Genomic DNA, 23,960 nt, shown 5'->3' with positions numbered 1-23,960 from the left:
CTTGCAACTCAAGTCCCTCTCCAGTTCATACCGTTTTAAAATTATTTCTTTCTTGTATGTTTCCATATATATGTGTGTTTCCATAAAATATATATAACATTTTACAAGCATGCTGTTAGACACTGTCCTACTTCCAAAGGAACTTTCTTTCTAATTTGAATGGACAATACATTAAAAGTAATGTATCATGTTTCAAAGAATTGAATTGTGAGGCATAAGAATGGGAGCGGTCAGTCTGAAGAGATCAGTGAGGCAAGTCTACACTACAGCGCTGCATCGGCACAGCTGCAGCACATCTTCACCAGCGAGAGAGTGCTCTCCCGTCGGCATAATCATTCCACCTGGGCGAGAAGCGGACGCGTGTCTCCCGCCGACATAGCGCTGATGTGGACAGTGTAAAACTTGTGTCACTTTGTGGAGGGGAGGGGGGGTTCGCATCCCTGAGCAACGTAAGTTATATCAGCTTAGGCTGTAGCATAGACCTGCCTTAAGAATGAATGGCTGTGCTATAAATATTATGGGTGTGGGTGAGAATCTATACAGTGCCTCTAAGACCATTTGGAGGGATGAGGTGGCTTTAAGCCACTTTAGCACCCTTCCAATCCTGGGTTGCTTTGGGGGATGGAGAGGCCCCTAGTTTAACTCAGAGAGGTCCTGAGGGCTGTCTGGGGATGTCTATATTGCGCCCCCCCTCCAAAAAAAATAAGAGTGCTCTTAACTGAGGTTAGCTAACCTGTGTTCACTAACTTGGGTTAAAATGCACCTTTTCTTGCAGTGTAAATGTACCTCAAGTTACAGCAGCTTCCCTGGGCTGCTCTGTGGGCCACACTCCTGTGTGCTGTGGGCCTGCCCCCAGCATAACTCTCCTGCTCCCAGGACAGCTCCATAGTGCATACCTCCTATGTCCGGACTTATGAGTGGGTCTTTGGGAGGCAGCCTGTGGCTTTCTTCATCAGTGCCAGCTTGGGGACAGTCCTCTTGCTGCTGGATAAAGGACTTTTAGGGTCCCTTTACATTGCTTCAGCCCTTATACCTGTCAGAACATGGCCAGAATGGAGATGAATATCTTGCCCTATGTACAGGTGAACCCGAATTTTTCAATGGTACCTGGAAATTCAGAAAACAGATTTTTGGGAAAAAACAAAATTCCACTCTTCGGGCATTTCTGAATTTTGCATAATTGAGTTTGGAGAATCAGAATTTTACCTGTATTTCAAGGAACAGGTGTGTGGGATTCTGTAGTTGTGAATAAGTGTATATGTGGCTTTTTATGAGAGAGCAGTAATGCATTAAGAGGTATCTGTGAAGGTGGGGAAGGTGCAAGACAGCTTTGAGTGTGGTTGTTTTCAGAAGGTTAGCTGTACAAATGTCACTGTATGGTTTTATATTTGCCTCACACTGGCTTCTGTATTAAATTTGCTCAAGATACATTTAAAAGGATGGCTTTTCAAATTGTGACAGCCTTGCAGACTCACTATGGGAAGCTGGATTCTGTCTGATGTGTACATCATGACCCATACTAAAGATTTTAGAGTAACAGCCGTGTTAGTCTGTATTCGCAAAAAGAAAAGGAGTACTTGTGGCACCTTAGAGACTAACCAATTTATTTGAGCATGAGCTTTCGTGAGCTACAGCTCACTTCATCAGCAAAAAAGAAAGCTCATGCTCAAATAAATTGGTTAGTCTCTAAGGTGCCACAAGTACTCCTTTTCTTTTTACTAAAGATTTTGTAATCAGAATTTTCTTAATAATTCTTTTGGTAGGGCTAAAAAGAATCCTGCTCGCTCTTTCTTAGCTGCATTGTCTTTGCAGTCCTAAAAGGGGTGATAAAGTATTTTGCTTAGTAAAGGAAGCATATGTGACCCTGAATACACAGAGGAACAAATCTATATAGTCAGGAGACGCCCTTTTTTGTGAAGTCACTTTTATTTCCATAGCTTCACCTGAAAGAAGTCTGTACAGAGGGGATGTGTAAGAACAACTGAGTGTGTGGAAGTGCACTGTGGGTCTCTGCAGAAAGGGCATGATCTCATTCGGGGGGACCACTCCAGGGAGAACAGCAGCAAAGTGAGACTCTTTAAGGGAGCACAGAAGCACAATTTAAAGGGAAGGAACGGCATAGGTTGATGGTATAAGCTGCTATTTATGTAATACTTTGATAATAATTCTTTGCACTTCATAACTTTACCAAAGCACTCTCAGGACATGCCTATGGCTATTACTGTATTACTCATTGTAAAAATGGGCAGACTGAGTCATGGGAAGGTAAGCAACTCACCCAGAGTCCAACAGGGAGTCAGTTGCAGAGCCAGGAATAGAGCCTACATGTAATATTCTTATGCTCTCCACATCTAAGTGCCGCTTAACGGCTTGTTTCTCCCATGCTGCTTCCAGAGTGAATAGAGTTTACTTGTGTGTAACTTTCCTAATGCTGTTTCCCTTCCTTTAACGTGTCTCTCTGCTTGTCTGTCTGTCTTCAGATTGTGAGATCCTTGGAGCAGGGATTGTCTCTTCTTGAATATTTGGAAAGCTCCTAGCAGGTTATGGGTGCTACCATAAATATATGAAATAAGAACAATAACCCAGTCCCTTCACTAACCATGAAACTACAAGCTTCACCGTATTTTTAACACTGTCTCCTGAATTCTTTTAAAAAGCTCACAGTTTTGTGTGTAACTTTGAATATTTCATCTTTTAATTTCCAAAAATTCCCCATGTTTTTATTGCTTATACTCGTTTGTTCCCTCAGACTGCTGATGCTCTCCCTGTTAGTGCTAGCACTCTGTAGTATTGTAAAATGGTGAACAGCATGGCTGGGGAATCTGTATTTAGTCTTTATTTTAACTCAGTTTCTGTCTAGTGTGACTGTCTCTAATAGAAAGCCTGATCATGCACCCACTGAAATCAAGGGGACTTTTGCCATTAACTTCTAAGGACCCATTGATGACATGTTAAGTTATTACCTATTTACAGTTGACTACACAGAAATTGTATATCCAATGACTATGTATCTACCAAAGCACTTGAACTAAGGCCCCAGTCCTGGAGTTTAAAGTGAATGAGAAGACCTGAGCACCTTTGAGGAACCCTGTTGACGTCAGTGGGGCTCCAGGCAGACATAGCAGTTCTCCTATGTGCTATTAATTGCAGGATAAGAGTCTCTGCATAATAAGCTTCAGCCACATGTGTATTAAAAGGGTTCACTGTCCTGATTTTTAGTCAGTTAATTAAATGTTAAATCCTATAGAAATACTTAGAAAAAGGCAAATATATAAAGTGTATATAACTGTTAAAAATCATTCTTTGCCTAACTTTTAAAAATTCTATAAATTTGTCAAGGATGGTATCTTGTGTTTTCTCAAGCAGTTCTTGGAGTATCTGCTGGTTTACCTCATCTTATAAATACAGCAGTCAGTCCAGGATTTTTGCATTTGAATAAAGTACACCAGGTATGTTTATCAGTGTGAAAAAATTTATATCAAATTATGTATTTGTGCAGTATTTTGCATTAAAACATGTAACAGATCTCAAGAATTTACAACTAAAATCAAATGTTCTTGTTAAAATGACTTTGTATTTAACATATACTATATAAAGTGATTTCAAGAGGCTTTTTAAATAAGATATAATCAGATCTGACTAATTAAAATTGAGGAGTGCTCACTGTCTGTATGCAAATTGCCATTTTATTTTTTCTGAATTTTTGATTCACTGTTACCTGGTTGTGTTGTGGTAGAGAGAACTTATAGTTTCTAGAAAGAATATCCGTTTCCAAGTAACAGGTTGAGTGACAAGGACCATGGATTCATTTTGTAAGCAGCTCATTCAAGAACAAAGACTTTTTGGAAAATAAGTCTGATTCAAGGCTGGAAGTGTGTTATCATTGTCTTTATTTGTAAAGTGTACTACATAAATATTAACAACAGCAACAATAATTTTGAGATTTTCGTTTTTAGCTAAAAATAAACCAAAACTGTGTATTACTGAAGTATTCTCAGAGTTCTTGTGGTGTATTATAAGGCTCCTATGACTTCCAAACCACTTTGAGCCCAACAGTAGTAAAAGGAGATATTCTGGAAGCTCATATAAAGAATCCAAAGTTCATAGGGGTATCTTGTAAGGAGATTTGGGATGAATCTACCCCCTAACTCAGGGACAAGGGCTTGGCTGGAGTAGCAGCTTTTGTCCACAGTCAGTACTCCCTTTGCACCAATCTATTGGGTCACCAAGCCACCCAGTTTCCACTTCGGCTTACCACATCAGGACTACTGTGGGGGCGTCCACGGTGTGGACTCTGCCAAGAAGTGAATTTTACCCTTAGGAAATATGGGTGGGGTTTTCAAAAGTACCTAGAGAAGTTAGGAAGCTCTAATACCATTGATTTTTAAATGAGACTTTTGCTCCTTACTCTATTCAGTACTTTAGAAATTCCTACTCGAAATTAAAAAAAAAGTATTTATTCGTTACTATTTCTACTATACTTTTAAGATCATAGAATATCAGCGTTGGAAGGGATCTCAGGAGGTCATCTAGTATAACCCCCTGCTTAAAGCAGGACCAATCCCCAATTTTTGCCCCAGATCCCTAAATGGCCCCCTCAAGGATTGAACTCAGAACCCTGGGTTTAGCAGGCCAAAGCTCAAACCACTGAGCTATCCTTTCACACTTTCCCTGCCCCCCAAGATCTATAGCTCCATGTCTGTTAAGAGAGATCGAACTAAAATAGGACAGATTTTCTTCACAGTAAAGGCACCTTGCTTTCTCTCATTTTTCTATTATGAGTTATCTAGAGGCGTGTATTCCTTTCAGATGTTAGGTATGTTGTTTAGATCTGCAGTGCACCATAGAATGAAACACATTAGCTGCATGTTGTAAAGTTTATTGAACACAAAGAGTGTTATTTGCTTACATTTTTAAAATATATATATGACATTTTCCTCGGATATATTTAGTTACTGCAGCTCTTTCTATGGTCTTGTAGATTTTGGGCTTCTTTGGAAGGCAACATGAATGCTTTTTAATCACAATTGGAAGGAAGCATATTGTACACAGTTGCAGTGTGACTGATGATGATCCACTGCTTTTTGGCTTAAGTATACTACAGCTAAACAAGTGAGTGCTATCGCATTGGATAGACTCATGCATTTAATATTCTTTTATGGAAGCTCCTGCTTTTAATTAGTCACTAAACCTGACCCAGTAAGCTGAATTTACTGACAGTAATTTAATTATCTAGGTTCCTTTCATTGGCACTTGTGTACCCTTATTCTGTAATGTATCTTTTTGGGGTACTCTTCAATGCCAGAGAATCTGGTCACTATTTCTTTCTTGGAATTCAGTGTTATCATGTACAGGAAAAGAAGCTGTGTTACTTTCTAGTTTTTTGTTAGTTTGACAAAAGAACAGTGGTTCAGCTTATTTCTATATTCCTTCCTGCATATGTTGTTTTTGCTGCATGGAATTGACAGTTTAAGATTTTGTTAAATGATACATTGAGAGGAATTGCTTTTTAAAAATATGATGCCAAAACATTGCTCTTAGAATAATTAAATTATAGATAATTGGGAGGACATGACAGATGAGAATTTGAACAGTTGTTTGGATGAATCACTGAATAATTTTTTTTAACTTAGCTACTCTTGGTATTTCTTAATGATAGACATTCTGTGCCACCATAACACATTTTGAACATTTAGAGTTATGTGTTAACTGAATGGTCTGACGGATCTCCCTGTGATTAATCCAGAGAGTCTGTTTTGAAGATTCAGCCAAACAATTTTTTCTACTTTGAATTCCTAAAAGTTTGTCGTTTAATCAATACTTTTTCTTTCTTGATGTAACTCAGAAAACACAATAAAACTATAAAAAATAAAGATGTACTGGCAACATCAGACACAGGTCATTTCTACTTGAGATGCTTAGGGCAGCTGTGTGGACTCAATACACAAACGTATTGATGCAGTTAATCCAGATTTGGCCCCATATTTGGTGGAACTCTGTTTTGGAATCTAAAATCTAATTTGCAGGTTTTAAGAGATCCCTTGTTTTGTGTGTTGATATTATAGAAAATAATTTCCAAAACACAAAGGACTGTTCTGTAACATGAATGTCTGTGTCCTACGTGTTTAGTTCCTAAGGAATCTGCAACCCTGCCACACTGGGACACAAACTGTGCTGGCTACAAATGTCTGGAAACATTTGTGAGGCAGAGTTCTGGCAGAGCCATAAAGCATGCAAATCCTTACTTGCTGTGCTCAGCTGCTTCTTCAGTTTTCAGTCATTAATGGTGATCTGTCCGGCGTAGGGAATTTCAAAAAGTGAGCAAGACTGTACTCACACAGTGAAGAATTTTGATTCCATATTTCTAGTCTTGCCTTATAGAATGTGTTCTTTAAGTACCAGAGTGCTACAGAAAAAGATTTATTGAGACCTGGAGCAAACATATGTTTTGGCTGGCAAATCATGTTCAAGAACCTCTGCCAGTGCAATCTTGCTCTACAAGAATGATGTTTGACTAAATGTTTTCAAGCATTCATGTAGTTAGTACAAATTATAGCAGGGGTTCTCAAACTTTTGTACTGGTGACCCCTTTCACATAGCAAGCCTCTGAGTGTGACCTCCCCCCCTTATAAATTAAAAACACTTTTTTATATATTTAACACCATTATAAATGCTGGAAGCAAAGTGGGGTTTGGGGTGGAGACTGACAGTTCACGACCTCCCTGTGACCTCACAACTCCCTGAGGGGTCCCGACTCCCAGTTTGAGAACCCCTGAATTATAGCATGGTTTGATGCTCCAGTGTGGACAGACATTTCTTTTAAACCATCATAGGATCCAAAAACCATACTGTAGAATATCTCCAAGGCAAAGTTCTAGTATGGCATCTCAACATGGTTTAAGTGTCTTGATTGTGGGTGCAAACCGTGTTACAGCAATGTTTTAGTGTAACTGTGCATGAAAACCATTTAAAAAAACATTACGAGCCACAGTGTGAACATAGCCTGAATAACTAGCCACGTTATGAATGTTCTGGGAATAGTGCTCTCTGTAGGATACTTACCAATGAGTAAGGGAAGAATCGTATGTGTGTAGGTATCCTTTCCTGAAGGTAGCATTAATGTTTAGAGACTGTAAAGCAGTATATAATAGCCCCTAACTATCCCAACATAACCTAATAAAGCAGTGAGATGTTTGGAGCAGACATTATGTAAGAAATAAAAACATTGTAAAGCACAATACAATAAACTACACTTATCCTCTAAAAAGCACCCAGAAAATCAAACTGGAGGAAAGGAAAGATAAAAGGAATTCAGAATCTTCTGGAAGCTTTGATTGCAAATGAAGCAAGGATTTGGTTTTGTGGAGGAGAAGTCACTGACTTCGGATAAACATAGATATGGAAAGTCATTCCCCTTTGTCATGTTTATTCATAAGCTAGTTGTAAAGTATCTGGCCTATAGCACATCAATTGGAAATCTTGCAACAAGTGTTGTAATTTTTTGTATTTTTTAACTAATTCTTGTGTCAATTTGGCAGAATTCTGTTCTGGGGAATACATCTAATTTACTGCTGCAGAACCTCTCACACCTACAACTGGCACAGAAGCAACTAATTAAAATTGAGAATATTCAAACTAACAGTGTAAGTTCATCATTTTAACTTCAGTTATCAACCTGTATACCTTTTATTCACTATTTTCTAAAACAAATAGGACTTTTTTAGAGTCTTAAAACTTTAAGCATCTAGCATATGTGGAAGAGATTAACTGTATGTGAAAGCCTGTGGAATAGCTAAGGAAAGATAACTGTAGTCATTTACAATACTACTTGTTCTTCTTTATAGAAACCTGGTTTACTTGGAGCGCCTCCACCAATGTTACTTCAGACAGTATTGGGAACAGGGCCAATACCATCAGTGAGTGCAGACCTGGGAAACCATGGAGAAGCGCATACATGTAAATGACATTTTGCTTCATACTGTACCAGCAGAAATGTCCAGTTTGAAAATATGCAGCTGACTCACTCCTACTTTTTTAACAAAAGTGATAATCAATAGCTTTAACCTTATCGCCACAGAATAAGGAAGCCACCAAGCCTAACGACAATGTGAAATACAGGAGCATTTAACAAAAGAATTATGTTGATTATTGCTGTGTTGATTGGTTTGCACTGGCTGATTTCGCTACCTGGCACAAATTCAGAGGCTTCCCAGTTGCACAAACTTAAATATTTTATGAAAAAAGCAGCAATGCAAACAATGGGCATATGTTCATTTAGCTTCTAAAGCATACATAGATGAGGATTCTGGCACAGACATCTTGGTTTCATTGCCTTCTCTTCCAGAAGATTCCCATATTTTTGTTTTCTGTGGTCTGTATTTGCCAGGCATGTACTTGAGTATCTAAATCTCCAGCAGACCACTGTCTGCTCATGTTAGTTTTTCAGACTTAAACATCAAAATCCAAACAAATTCAGAATAGTTATCATGGTATCATATATCCCACACACACTTGCTTACATCTTGGTGTCTGTTCAGGCTGACCATGAAGTTTATCACTTAAGTCAAACAGGTATATAACTGAAAGAAGCCAAGAGTAAGCAGAATAGAAAAATGTAAACAGAAATGGGCCACATATTCCAAGGAGAGGCTAAACATGAACAGACTTGCTGATTGACCCCTTTGTGCTAGGAATGAGCTTTTCCTGATGTGAGCCAAATTTTTAACAGCAGCCTCTAAAATCATGGACACATTTTCTCATGACCACATTATTTTAATTATCCCAAATAGAGTAGTTAGGTGTCTACTCTATTCGTGTGAAATGACTCTAAGAGCTAATGCTAGGTGCTTTAACATTTAATATAAGACAGTCTCATCTTCCTGTGTTGAGTGAAATTAGCACACTATCAACACTCTCCTATTGCAACTCTTAAGTATTAGATAAACCCACAGCAATATATTTGGCTAGGGTTCTGAATTTGCTTTAATTGCTTAAGGTTATTTGATATGCTGTTTCTTTCCTGAAGTTCTCAGTTTCTGAAAGGAGCCCTGTTTTCATTTTAGTGTTTTATTTTCTTACTGGTGTTCTTGGATATGTGAATGGGATTAGATTTTATCCGCTTTTCTTTGCTTATGCCCATATACCCTATCTGATGCAATGTACTAGATGTGTTAAAAAGGGCATTTGCTTTACTTTATATTACTTTGGTTTTCAATACTTGTAACCTCTCTTAGTCCGTGCCTTTTAGTCCTATAGTTAACTTTATTCCATTTTAAGGGTGTCTACTTTTAATACGCTTGTAGACCTGGACATTTTGATTTTGGAGAAATCAAATAACTTGATTTTACTGATATTCCTTGTTTTTAATTAATTTTCCTAATGTCTTGTCTCTTCACATGAGGACAGAAGTAGGTTTTTAGTATTCATTCCTGTAGGTTCCCACCTGATACGTCTCAACATCACAAAGCTTCTCTTACAAGTAGCTGTTCTGCTGAAATCAGCTGTGAATCCAGCCCAACAGAATCCTATTAGGTTTTAACTGGAGTTGAGTAAAAGTCTATCACATGGAATTTTATAAACTTCTAAAGAGTCTAAAGTTGTGGACATTACATCTTGATGCAAAAGGAGTTAGCGCTTAAATTGGGAGAGGTAGTTCAATGGCATCAAGGAGTTTAAAGGCTTTGTGAAGACTAATGCTGTTCATTACATATAAATCTATGTATTAGGATAAGTCTAGAGTTACTACTTGGCATTCTGGAGATGTGCATTTGATTTCACTTCCCAGACTGTGAATACTGTAAAGCGAGGGTACTCTGTCCCTTGTCAGGAAGGAGGGTGGGGAGTGTGCTTTGATAAATCATTAGAGATTCCTGCAGCCAGCAAAGTGCTAGTGGATGTGGGAAGGTTGTTCCATGTAGTTCTCAGCCTCAAGGAGGATGGTTCTGATGTGGAGCCTTGAAATGTAAACTGAGGAAAAATGGAATGGGATGATATAGGTGTTAAGATTCTATAAATCCCCAGTCCCCTGCTGCCCTAGTAGAGTGAAAGAAGAGAAGGAAAACTTGTAACCTACACACCTCATTTGGAACTGGAAATACACAATCAGGCAAAAGCAGAGACAAAAAAAAATTTTAAAAAAAGGCAAATACATTACAGTACTGTGCTAAATGGAAACTACTAAAAAATTAAAGGGAAAGCTTAAGAAAAGATTTGAGAAGGCAAGGAAACTGTTTCTGTGCTGGTTTCATTTAAATTAAGATGGTTAAAAGCAGCATTTTTCTTCTGCATGTTAACATTTGAAATCTGCATAAGTCTGTGTTCAGTTGTAAACTTTAGAAAAAACAACCATATTGTTTTGTTCAGAGTTACGAACAACTTACGTTCCCGAGGTGTTCGTAACGCTGAGGTTCTACTGTATATACAGGTTAATTATGACTATAAACATAATTAGCAGCTTTGCCTTTTAATGGAATTTTATTTCTCTACCTTTTTTAAGGAAGGCATCAAGAAGATGAGTTGTTAGCATTAGTGATTCTTTTCTTCATAGTGGTATAATAAATTTTTCTTGCTTCTGAAATTTTTTTGTAACCAGAAAACTGTCAAAATAATTCTCTTGAGACAGATAATTTCAAAAACTACACATCTGCATTTTATGGGTCTATTATAGATAGATCCTGCTCTTGCAGAATATAGTGGGGTTAGTGGAGGATAGCCCAGCCCCTGATCTAGTACAGCTTGGCTTTAGAGATTATTGTCTCTTGGACACTTTCTGTTCCATTCCCAGTTGCACAGACCACCTCTGTTCCCATTTGTAATTGCATATAATGTGGATACAATCAAAATGAATGACAACTTACATTGCACAAACATTTTAACAACTCGGTTGCCATATGTTGCATGTTAATATTTGAAAGTATACTGCACTGCACTCGGTGACCTGATTCTATCTCCCATGTCATTACCAACCACAATGCAGAATTATTTTCTGCCCTTTATGTTCCGGGATGAGCCATCTTCAGAGGAGTCTTAGTTGCATTTTTATCTCTAGTGAGGTGCAGCCAATGGCCATTCCATACAAAATATTGGTAAAGACTATTGTTGTTATACTTGATTGATGCTGTCCTCTGCAACTCTGATTTGTTGCTCAGCTGATCAGCAAGTTGGAAGTTTCAGTAGCAGAACTGGTGTTTTGTGTTTTTACTTAAATGCTAGGAAGGAAGAATGAAGTCAAAGCTATATCTGTAATACTCACATTGTCTAACACACAGAGCCCTTTACAGGCTGATTTACAGGCTTTGAAGGGACGCTGTCAATTTGAAATCCACTGAATTAATTTAAAAGAATGAATTAAAAATAGTATCATGTACTATGCCTGCCCCTGAGACCCTCTGCCAATTTTTGTGTATTTTTTACTTTGTTTTCCTGTGTTTTACACATTACTGTGTGAAAGACCAACCAAATAACTGGGGACAGTGACTGACTATATAGGAGAGACTGTACAAAAATGGATGTTGTGAATGCACAAACTAAACAAAATAGAAATACTTTCTTCTCTAATTTCTGTTATCTGGGGTATTGTAACTCAGAGGTAAATTGTTCTGAGAAAAGTAAAGGAGTACTTGTGGCACCTTAGAGACTAACCAATTTATTTGAGCATAAGCTTTTGTGAGCTACAGCTCACTTCATCGGATGCACTAAGCAATTCATTTGAGCATAAGCTTTCGTGAGCTACAGCTCACTTCATCGGATGCATAAATTCATTATGCATCCGATGAAGTGAGCTGTAGCTCACGAAAGCTTATGCTCAAATAAATTGGTTAGTCTCTAAGGTGCCACAAGTACTCCTTTTCTTTTTGCGAATACAGCCTGACACGGCTGCTACTCTGAAATCTGAGAAAAGTGTTGTTGTTTGTTAAATTCACTGTATCCCTTTAGCAACAGAGATACAAATTTGACATAGAGGTCACTTTATTTAGTCTGAAGTATGACCACCTCAGGGTGGAACTTGATACACGTTTTACAACACTATGCAACAGTTTATAACAGGAAATGAAAACGAATGCTCAATCCAAGTGGAACTGTAGGGGAAAATTAGATATGCAGAACGTAAGTATTTGAGTTTGAATTTGGCCAGGACAATGGGGTTCACACCCTTGTCTCCTGTGAGAAGTGCCAGCTGTTGCTCACTTTATTTTTTGTAAGAGGGTGCTTCCAGCAATCCAGTGCTTTGTGATACTATGTTGCAGTTTGCTTCAGTCCTAGCTCAGAAGGCAAAGTGCCAGCTACTAAATTACTAACTCCACTTCCTGAGGCATGTATGTGTTTATTGGCAGAATCTCTCACACAGATATGTATGGACCTGGCCTACCTCTGCTTCACTTGAGAACTCATGGGATTGCAGTGCAAAGTTGGTATATCAGTAGGTTTTTTCAAAAAAGGTTTCAGATGGAGCATATGCTGAGGAATCCTGCAGGACTGGCTATTGGATTTGTTCTGTATTGCTTGTGCATAATGTTTCTTATGTGTAACTGCACCTTCAGGCCTTGGTAGCAGTCTGATTTTGTAATCCTTGTGCACAATGTGCTGTACAACAGGTGTTCCCCCTGAAGTGTTCAGTGTGCACACCATGGCTTCTCAGCAGCTAGCCAATAGAAGCAGAAGGTTAACCAAACATCTTCCCTATTCCTGGATGATGAAAAAATTGAGCGGGGATTATCCATTGGGATCAGATGGGCAAGGTCTACACAATCAGTTTCATAGAATTGTAGGTGAGTGGCCATTGGGGAATCTTGGTCCTGCCTGTCTTCTTCATTGTTTCTGTCCTGAATGTGATAAAACATGGCTTGTGTTTACCTGCCTGAGATGCCCCTTTCATAATACTTGAGCAAATAGCACAGGCCTCTTAAGGAAACCCTTGTAAATTGCTGTTTGCCGCTACGATCAGCCTTGTGGTAGCATTTTACCACTTTTGCTCCCTCTTGATTCCAACATTTGACCACTGAATTACATGCAGTGCCTTGAGAATCCAGATAGCAGCTCTTAAATGTTTGAGCTCTGAGTGGACTATTTGGTAGGACTTCTTTCATGGATTATTTCTATATATTTAAAATAAACTGTCTGTGGCCCCCTAGAGCCTTAATCTGGTGCATTCAGGGTTCTGACTCTTGTGCATCTGTCCTCCATCTTTCTTTGGGTTTTGGCACAAAGGGTTTCTCATTTCATAGATTTACATGTGCCAGGTGAGTGGGTGCTATCCTCTTGGTATTTCATCATATTGATGATTTGCAAAAGTTTCTGTAGAATTTCCTGCTTAAACTAGTGTCTTCTTTCCTCTGTCTCATGGCTCACTTCTCTTCTGCTGTTCACATGGAGCAGAATACATTGTGGCATTTTTTTGAATATTTTCAGAATGCTAATACTTGCACAGATATTACCAGTTTTTAGGAAGATTGGAACCACTTTTTTTATTCAGGATCTGGCTTTTTAGATTTGTTATTCCAAGGTGTATAGACTCCTCTAGTTGAGGAGCTCTGCAAACAGTTTGTTTGTGCTCACTTCATTAAGCATTAGAGGTTTACTGTCCAAGCGTTGATGGATGTGACTTTTGGTTGCAAATTCCTTGGCACAGTGATGCCTTAAGACGTCTGTGGAAAGATTAGAGATGACTCTGGTTAGTACAACTTTTTATGTTCCACCCAGTTTGATTTTGGGACTACTAACAGCCCCATGCTCTGCATTGATGGCACCCGAGTCTTCTTAAATAAGTGATTTCAGACACTTTACCTCATTTTACAGTATTCCTAGACAAGGCTTGAATAATGCACTCATCAGTGGTAAGTAGAAGAGTTTTCCTGGGGAGCAGTGACACCTAGGCCACCAATTTCTGCAGCATTTAAGCCTTCATTTAATAAAAAAAGAGTTTCTAGCCCTTCAGGTTGTGAAGAAAACCTTCCTAGTGTGAACTGATGCTGTGCTGTTTTCCTGAGCCCCCAGACAGGTCACTCAGGGGCCACTGCTGCTGCTGTTCATAGCTTTCTTGAATAGCAGAAAACAAATGAACCAGACCTTGGTCAGTTTCACTTATTAGCCTAGCAGATATTTAGAATAAAAATAGCATTAAATACAGTTTCAGTTTTCTGTTCTAGCTTTGGTTTTAAATTAAGCTCTAGGTTTTTATTACTGCAGCATTCCTGATTTCTCAATGTTTTTGTCGCCACTTAATAAAAATCACAAGCAAAATGTTCAGATAAATTTTGTCTAACAGAAAGGTTTCTCCATTTATGGTTGACTGCAGCATCTAATGTGACTCCAAATCAAACAACGGCAGCAACAGGAATGGGCATCTTGCCATTCTTTCCAAATCAGCCTGTTGTTGGACAAGCTGTGCCAGGGCAAAATAATACTCAGGATAAACAATCAACTACAGTGGGACTGTCAGAAGGAGCTGGCTCAGGGTCACAGGCTTATCTTCAGAGCTTAACAAATTTTACTGCTGGAGGCTTGCGCACAGAACATCCCCAACAGCAAAGCCAGCCAAAAAGCACTGATACAAGTTCAGGGGTAAGAAAAACTGGACATAGATTTTGCATTCCCGTACTTATGCCCCCTTTTTTGTTGTTGTTCTTCCAATTACAAGTTATTTCAAAAAGCAAATGCAGTTATTTCCATTATAATATTTACTGAATCATAGAATGATTTATAAAGCACTTTAAGGTCATTTGGATTTTGAATTAGAGGAAGGAAGAATTAATGTCTTTTGATTGTCAAAATGAATTAACAAAGAGGAATCTTTTATCCTATTGTACTATTCTCATGTATATGCCTCTTTATATGTAATGATGAAATTATTTTAGCTGCAGGAAATGCCCTTTTTGGACTGTAAAAATTGAACTCATGTTGGAATTCAGTGACTGTAAACTAGAACAGCACCTCTGGGTCAGGATGCCAAAGTGTGTGTGTGTGTGTGTGTTTCTAATCTGCATCCTCTTAAAACACGATTGGCATTTCCTTAACATCAGGTCAGGTTTAGTATTTATTCTTTCAAAGCGTGTGGATGCAGAAGAAAAAATTAAAGCTGAATTGAAATGCTTTATTAAAAACTGTTTGAGATTCCCAGCCATTAACTGGATTCTATACATGTATTTACTTAAAAACATTTGGCATTTTTTTCAGAAAACTTGAAATCTCTTAGATTATTATGTTTTGATTTAAATTTTCTTGGTTTCCTGAAGCAGTTGAGATTATTAGCACCTAAGCAGTGTCTGCGGCTGCATTCTGTTTTCAGCATTTATTTAATATGTAATTATTTTAATTTTTAAATCTATGTTAGTGTAATGATTTGGGATTTTAAACAGATTTTTTTTTATATTTTAATCAGCATTTCCATTCACCTTTTCATACAGATAACAAAGGAAAATAAACTTTTAAAACTCCAGAGAATCTAGTATTCTAAAAATGAATCTGCAGGTTATCTTTGGAGGTTTTGAATCCCATACTTTTGGACAGCCTTTCTGGCAGAGATCTTAATAAAGTTACTTCCTTTTCTGCATCAGTTGATACAGGGGCAAGTTTTCTAAGGCAAATGCATTAGTAGCACATTCCAGATCTGTACATTTTTAACAGAATGGATTTAGAATAAAATTATATATAAAACTCACACTGGGCTACATATTTCAAGCAATTTGTGTGTTCTCCCGTTTGAAATCAGTGCGTCCATACTCTGGAATGGCTGCTCAGTGGTCTCTGTGAAATTGAGATAGTGTTGTATTCAGTCCAGTTCCCAGTGGACAGGTATCACAAAACTCCTAATAGTATGGTACTAACTCAGGGGTGGGCAAACTTTTTGGCCTGAGGGCCACATCAGGTTTCCAAAATTGTATGGAGGGCCAGTTAGGGGAAGCCAGGTGTGGACTGGCCCCTGACCCTCATCCAACCCCCCCGTTCCCTAATAGGCCCCCTGCCCCATCCACCACTCCCTGTGCCCTGACTGCCCCCTGCCGCCCCATCCAACCCTTGCTCTCATTCCTGGCTGCCCCCGCAGGACCCCTGCCCCCATTCAACCCCACTGTTCCCAGCCGTTTGACTGACCTGACCCCTATCCACACCCCTGACCACCCCCACCGAACTCCCCTGCCCTCTATCCAACCGCCCCCGCCCCCTTACCGCGCTGCCTGGAGCACCGGTGGCTGGCAATGCTAGTCGAGCCGCCCAGCTGGAGCCAACCATGCTGCCGGGCTCTGCAGCTGCGCTGCTCCAGGAGCTCGCAGCCCCACTGCCCAGAGCATTGTACCAGTAGCGCAGTGAGCTGAGGCTGCTGGGGAGGGGGAACAGCAGGGGAGGGGCCTGGGACTAGCCTCCCGGGCCAGGAGCTCAGGGGCAGGAGGGTCCCGCGGGTCACAGTTCGCCCACCTCTGCACTAACTGGTTCCCCTCGTAGTCAGTGTCAACTGAACCCAAGGTTTGAATGGGCCTGGAGACTGAACCACCTCCTGATTCACGGAGGTAGAAACCCTTCTCGGAATAGGGCTCAGCTACAGTGGTAGTGTGAGGTGGGACTCATGCCTTACCGTGTTTTGACTAAAGAGAGAATTTCAGTTTCCCAGGCTGACATTCTGGCACGTCTCATGAGCATTACATTCCTTTTCAGAAATATGCAAATCCATTTGCATTTTTAATTATGATTTTAAATATCAAGGGCAACAAGTTGCCCTTATTTGAATAAACTCACTCCTTGGTATTAGTACTAGAAAAAGCCAACTTCCAACCCAAATGGCTGTACCAACTGTGATTACTAGGGGAATTAGGAACCTGAATTGTACATTAACAGTGAAGAGATTACACCCAGTGCTGAAAAGAAGGTAAAAATCCTCTGAAATTTATGGCCCAAATGATCTGTTGGTGTGATGCCATTGAGATCTTATGCGCACAGAAAATTTGATTTGCCCTCTACGTCGGATACTTGGTACATCTCTGTGGAATCTCACTCAGCATTCTGATGGGCCTGTAAAAGAGATGATTTTCAGTTCCTCTCTGTTACAGTTTGAGGGGTGACATATGTCTCAGCATAGACCAGTTCCTATGTGTTTAATAATATTAATAGTAAGTGCTTTTGCATCACTGTTATGACTTACAAGGAGACCCATCTCTCAAAAGTAGGGAGAAAAATGTTTTTTGGCAGATGTTGGGGGTGGTGTATTTTGACATGCGTTTTAAATGTTGCTAGAATCTATGTGGGATTAGCTAACTAACTTGCCACCTGCACACATCACTCTATTTTGGGTATATTTTTATGCTGTAAATCAACAAATTAAATGAGGGTTGGGCTAGTGGAGTGTTCACTAGCGTGCTAAGAATAGCTGTGTAGATGTTGTCCTCCCTCCCTAACCTCCCACCAGACTTGAGCCGCAGTGTCTACACAGCACACTAGTGAGAGCCCTGCTAGCCCGAGTCTGCGGAGCCAGGCTAGGAGCTCACTCCGGAATGCAGCGTGGACATACCCTTAGGGGTGGCCCTTGGGCAGGCAGGCTGCCTCTGGAGCTCCTGCTCTCCTCCATAAACAACTTGTCCCAGTTACAGACTTAGCACCACAGAGAGGCAAAAACTATTAGAATAGACTCAGTCCATCACAGTTCCAGGAGCCCACGCACCTCTGCTGGTTTGGGGGAGTGAGTGAGTCCTGGGGTCTCAGACCCACTCCCAATTATTTTCCGCTTTAACGTAAGTACGGCTAGTGCTGATAAGCAGCTTGCTCAAAAGGCATTTTACATTAGTACATCACAGAAAATTCTACCTCCCTAAGCCAGAGTTCATCAGTCCTTGGTTTGCCAGAGGCTTGAGTTGAAGCTAATCTTCCGTCGCATACTTACTGTGAGCTTTATTAATCTGATGGCTTTTAGTGAGGTTTTAAATATACTCAGGAAAACTAAGTTTGCAATTCCTCCCCCCACCCCCTTCCCTGCTGGTCTAAAGAGACACTTGGCTGACAAACTCCTTGGCAAGAAAAAATATCTGTAATCTGAGCTGTCTGTTCAGATGATTCGGTTCAGGATTGATTTGGAGATACTCTGCTGTAAAACCTATGAAATCTGCAAGTTTTTAAAGTCATGTAGAGACAAGCACCTGTCATTGCTTTGGTTTTACTTATGACTTGAGTGATAGCTGAAAAGTGGAATGAATGATATCTAACATTTTTACAGATTCCCTCAAAAAAACAGACCTCACTCCTGGGAGAACCACCCAAAGAAATCCGTCTTAGTACCAATCCCTACTTGAATTTGGCAAGCGTGTTGCGGGGTGTGTGTCTTTCAGGTAAGCAGCCATTCAGCACATGCTTGTCTAACAGCTTGTGATTTGATTTAAAGCTTTCTAGAGCAAAGTGTGGTAAGTTGTTTCTCTGCTTACTAAATGATCTCAACAACGACAGCATTTGTCATTAATAAAACCTAGGATTCTCTCTTTCAAAGAACTTGCACTGAGAAGAAAAGTAAATTGATATAAGCGATCCTCATCACTAATTTTCTAGTTGAAAAAAATACAGTTTATATGAGTACTTATCTGTAAAGAGATATTATATCCTGCAGTATTTCTAATGCAAATGTACAGAGTTAGCATATTTGTTCAGAGTTCATGTACATTCTAGAAACTATTTTCTATCAAACATAAGACCTTTTATATTTTGGGCTAGATTTTGATTGCAGTTAAATGTGTAAATCTGGAGTAATAAATTTCAGGTCTGTGACAATGTTCTGGGTTTACACAAGTGTATCCAAGATCAAAGTGTGCCCCTTAATGGTTGGACAGCTTGTATAAACTGAATGTATTCATTTTGTTTTGAGCAGCAGTTGCCAGCAAAGCAACTAGTACACAGCAGCAGACTGGACTTTCAAGCAACATAGTGGATGCTGCAGTCTCTCAGGGAACTACATCACAACATGCAATGGAAAACTACTTTAATTACTCTCAACAGTATGGGGATTATACACAGGTATGTTAGCTGACAATACTTTCCTTCCTGTAATGGGGTGCTTGTTATATTTGTATTGACTTTATTACTTCTAGGTAGCTGAAGTTACGCCATAGTTGCATGTGGTTGTTTTGTGTTCTACTTGGAGTAAGGCCTGTTGTAAAGACATCCCATAGCTCTGGTGGAGTTACTTGGCTCAATGGTACTGTAAATTATAGAGCATTTTGATCACTTTTTATGTCGTTAATAAACAGGATATTCTCACTCGGGTCCTGGTGTCAATTTAGAGGACAAGTGCAGAATGAAGTCTTTTTCACGAACTATAAGATAAACAAATTCCAAACCAATGAATCAAGTTATTTAATGTGTAATTGGGCATCACAAACATATACCATACTAGATGAGGTTCAGTCATATAATTGTTCTATATCTTCTGGGTGAGTGGAAGACTTTGGTGTGGTCAATCGGACACCTATCACATAATCACTTAAAACATATATTTAACTGTTTTGTTGGATTTTTATGATTGGTTTTAAATCTGTTTTTGTGTCTTGGAGAGCTTTTGTCTTTAATTAAATCTAGTGCCCTGTGAAGGTCATGAGAAGTTGCTATAAAGTAAAATCACCATAGCAGGCAGATGAAGTGAAGAAGTTTTTTCTCATTTATAGGAGGCTGTCCAGCAGTGGTATCAGCATTATGCTCAGGCATACAACACTACTCAAGCAAGAGTAGGTGAATTTGAAAATGAAGCTTCGGAGGTAAAAGTAAAATGATTTTCCTTCACATCTCCGTTGACTTCTTCTCTCCTTTAGCATGAGGATGCTACTATGTGCTTCAGCACTACTGTAAACAGAAAGGACCAGATCATGTGGGCAAAATAGTGCTGCAGAGTCACCGTGTGGATCCCAAACACACAATCGTTGGTATTCCCTAAGTTTTCCTGTAGCTAGGCTCCTACAGCCTAAAGTTTTCACCATGTGCTATAAAATAGACCAGGAGTGCATTAAAAACTACCCTACATTGTAGCTTTCAAACAGTATAAATGAACAAGAGATTATCATGTTTTTTCCCGCTAAGGTATTATCCGAGAGCGATTTAGCGCTCAGATTGTTATAGATCCCCAGTGGGTGCTGCAATGCAAATGGGAGGCAAAACCTAAAAAATACAAAACCAAATTTCCCCTTTTTTTTTTTTTAAAGGATTATGTGCCTCAAGATTTTTTTAATGTTCATACATCAGACTCAATGAGAGAGGAAAATTGCTATAGGCCTGAGCTGTTTCTGAATTGAAAATTCTTTCCTTTAGAAACTTGGCTTGACTCCGGTATTTCCGTATCTGTCCACTGATCGTCACTGTAGTCAAATAAGAGTAATTACTTAAAAATAAAGAGTTTTTTGTTTTGACCTTTGGTTTATCATGGATCCTCTTCTCCATTTAGGAACCTGCTAGATCTTATGGAGACTACAATACATATTTGCAGGTTATGCCTTCATATTACACTGGAGCCCAGGGATCATACCAGCCAGGCAGCTTTCAGCTTACTCCACAGAATCCATTAAATAAGGTGAGAGGAGAAGCTAAGAGTGATTTCAGACACGGCCAAATCTAGATGCAGGTGGTAGCATGCCTTGTTGGTCTCTTGCTGCCACCAAGTGGCTAAAAGATCATTAGGACTTTTGAAGGTATAAATGAGTATTGTGCCAACTGCAAAATTGTTTGGTAAACTAGGGCAAACATGAACCTTGTGGCATCTACCAAGCCAATTTTCTATTTATAGCTTGATTAGGAAAGTCCCGGGGTAGCCCTGGCTTTGTGCAGAATCAAATCAAGATGCTGGTGGTAGCACTTGTTTGGCAAGAACTGGCTGAGATGTACCTTGTAACAAAGATGGCCAAGGGCTACGCATGTTGCTGTGTGTTGTGCACATAATAACGAATTTCACTTTCAAGTTCCCAGACACAGGGCTGGAAACTCTCTCATTAGGTTCCATCCAGATAGAGTTATCAGAGCCCAGAGAGGAAAGAAATCGTTCAGGTGTTTGAGATAACAGCTGCTTTTCAATCTCCTTTTTTCTAGTTATAGGAGAAAAACTCCTAGGTGCAGCTGATGTTAGACAGCTTGCTCCAAAGCTTGTATTAATGGCACATTCCACAGAAGGCAGTCAGAGACCATTCCTTGGGCATGGACTAAAGAAATACAGTGTACCTGAGCACCCAGAGACCTGTCTGAAACCTGGCATCAGATGATTGAGTAACCTGTTGCCCGAAATATTATTTCCACACCCAAGCCCTGCACTGCATTTTTTTCAGCATCTGTAAAGCACATTTCAGAGCTGAATTTCAAAGAGACCACATCCTGAGAGAGGTGCATACAAATAAAATAATGAAAGAAATCAGGATAGACTGGGATATTAGCACTTAGTAACAATGATTAGAACTTCTAGACTAAATAGCTAATGTCGTTCGTGCGTACTATAAAACACCTCAACTTGGAACACTTTATAAACATAAATGATACTGTTTTCTCTGATCGCTCAGTTTGGATTGTCACTCACTTTCTTCTTTTGCACAGGTGGCACCAGTAAGAAGTGAAAAGCGAAGTTCTTCACGCCTCATTTCTTCCCCAGAAGCTGGCCCAGTTGAATATAATGGCCAGCACACTCAGGGTGCAGAATGCTATCTTAAAAAAAAACGTGTTTACTGAGATCCAATCAACCAATCCTGCCTTAAAGCCAACAGATGACCTTTTTGTACCTCTGTATTTATTACTGCCTTAACTTCATACCAATCCATCTTTATATAGGGTGATAAATTCCTAAAAGGAACAATTCAGGCAAAATTTCCAAATAAATTATATGTAGCAATAAAGACAACTAGTTGGACATTTTTCACTCATTATTTGCCTTGTTAAATAATACAATGGTGTCTCCCTTAATACATGATCTTACAGTAAATTGTCAGAATTGACAATGATTGTCTTAAACCTACAAAGAAGTTTCCTTTGGTGATTGTCGATCATGTGTCAGTCAAAAGCAATGAAAATAGTGGCAAGGGAGACTTTTCCCTTAGATGAGGAAGGTGAGATTGTCTTAATCATAATTTTTTTATAAACTCTTAAAAGTGTGCTTTTCAGTTTTATGTTTTCCAGAGTTGAGCCTTCTGCACTTACAGCCTTTACATTTTAAAAAACTTACTCTAAAACATTGGAGAGACACCAGATATATTAACATAGAGCCCCTGAGCTTTACAGTAAATGTTTTGTTAAAAATAAAGTTACTTATATTGTGAGCCTACCAGCATCAATCTAGAGTACAGAGGCACCAGTTAGAACAAAGGTATCCTTAGCTATTAATATTCTTTCCCAAGAGGTGGTTATCATTTTTATGTGCAATTTTACTCTTTGTGAATGAATTTGTTTCTGCTCTACTCTGCTTCTGAAATCTGTAAAATACTAGATCTTGCTAAGTATTGGATTTGAACTGGTGTGAGAGTGTCTCCCAAAAACTAAAATGCAAAAGCCACCCTCCACTAGGTGATGAAAATTCAATGTGCAGGAACAGTAAAACCAACTAAAATAATTTCAACCACTTTTAAGCAGATCAGTATAAAAGTTGCTCAAAAAGAAGCTAAAAATTTAACTGCCAATTTTGTTTTCACTAATTTCTGGGTTGTTCAGACAGTAGAGGAGGAAATGCTGTCCAACCCCACTACACCTGTCCTAGTTTAGTTTTGTTAATCCCACTTTCCTATTTTTAACCTTCACTCTACTCTGGCTCCAGGTGTCAAACTTACTTTTACAGTTTGCTTCAGCTATCCCAACTGGTCATTTGGGGCCCAAAGGTCTGAATGCCCTTGATTCCCATTGACTGCAGGAGTAGGCCTTTATTATGTATTCTTTTGCATCAAATAGTCCTCTTTAGACCGGACTAATCTCTACTCACTCAGCTCTCATTGGCATTTATGAGTATGGTGTATATGATATAACACAGAGGCACCTGGGTTTATTATTTACACCTAGTGTGTGTGTGTGTGTGTGTGTATATATAGATACACACACACACACATCCCTTTTGAACCCCTCCTTTCAAAAGTTTTTCATTGTAGACTCCTTCTGTCACCATGAACATTTCCCACTTTCTCGTTCCTGCTACCCCGCCCTTTCTTTTTTTTATAGAGGGTCATTTTCTCCAAGGAATTACCTCTCTTGCAGTACAGTAACTAATCTTTTGCCTTTGCCTAGTGCTTTTCTTTCTCCCTGACTTGTGCACTGGGCTGAGAGGTCCATTCAGAAACTTCCAAAGCTTTTTTTTCTCTGACTGTTCCTTTATCTTAAATTTGATTTACCAGCTCCAAGTCCTATCACCAAATCGCCTTAACATTTTTGTATCTGCAGTGGTAAAAATCCATGTTTTCATTACTAATATTTATATAAGTTAAATTATGAATAAGACACTTGCAACTGACCATGTGAATTAACTTTCTTGTAATCCCTTTGCAACTCAATGTTTCCATCTTTGACTAAACTGCAATAATCGTGTAATTGATGTATGTAGTGCTCCAGCCATGTAATGGCTGTAAATTTAATTTAGTCTCTTTATAGAATTCTCAGGTTATCTTTTAAGCCATGTTTAAAGTTTACTGATTTTTTTTTAAACGTCTTGAATAAACTCAAAGTTTTTCACAGTAGGTCAGTCAGGACTGTTTTAGAAAACACAGTTGCTTTGTTACGTAGATGCTCTGCACGTCCGCCTTAAGACAGCAGAATAGCAATGTATTTGATATGTATAATCTAACAAAACCAATCGTTCTCATATGTATTGATTGGTGTCAAATTCACCTGTAGTATTTTGTTTAAACTATTGTATCTGCAACTTTTCAAAACTGTTACCCTTTTCAACAAAATAAATTACTGCTCCATTTACAGTGGAATTTGTGTGAAAGGACAAAATCTCCAGCCTACTCTCACTCAGTGGAAGCCATTGTAATGTATCATTTTACACA

At 39.1% G+C, this 23,960-nt stretch overlaps 1 protein-coding gene across 5 annotated transcripts in view; it reads left to right on the top strand.

Moving 5' to 3' along the window:
• The window catches only part of RAVER2 (ribonucleoprotein, PTB binding 2), a 60,236-nt gene extending 36,356 nt beyond the window's left edge, over nt 1-23,880 (top strand). For 2 of the 5 annotated variants that reach the window (XM_077825219.1, XM_077825223.1), the window contains exons 6-15: nt 3,364-3,449; nt 7,539-7,643; nt 7,845-7,956; nt 12,594-12,767; nt 14,294-14,559; nt 18,194-18,305; nt 18,836-18,981; nt 19,629-19,718; nt 20,399-20,524; nt 21,532-23,880. In XM_077825219.1, the coding sequence (XP_077681345.1) occupies nt 3,364-3,449; nt 7,539-7,643; nt 7,845-7,956; nt 12,594-12,767; nt 14,294-14,559; nt 18,194-18,305; nt 18,836-18,981; nt 19,629-19,718; nt 20,399-20,524; nt 21,532-21,663 (1,349 nt within the window). In that variant the 3' untranslated portion in view covers nt 21,664-23,880. The remainder of the gene's footprint in view (nt 1-3,363; nt 3,450-7,538; nt 7,644-7,844; nt 7,957-12,593; nt 12,768-14,293; nt 14,560-18,193; nt 18,306-18,835; nt 18,982-19,628; nt 19,719-20,398; nt 20,525-21,531) is intronic. The other 3 variants (XM_077825220.1, XM_077825222.1, XM_077825221.1) reach the window with 3 other exon arrangements.
• The last annotated feature ends 80 nt before the right edge of the window (nt 23,881-23,960 follow it).

Source organism: Eretmochelys imbricata, chromosome 8, assembly GCF_965152235.1.
Source record: "Eretmochelys imbricata isolate rEreImb1 chromosome 8, rEreImb1.hap1, whole genome shotgun sequence".
NCBI classification, from domain to species: domain Eukaryota; kingdom Metazoa; phylum Chordata; order Testudines; family Cheloniidae; genus Eretmochelys; species Eretmochelys imbricata.
Note: the sequence above shows the minus strand (reverse complement) of the source record. Positions and strands in the feature narration are given on the sequence as shown.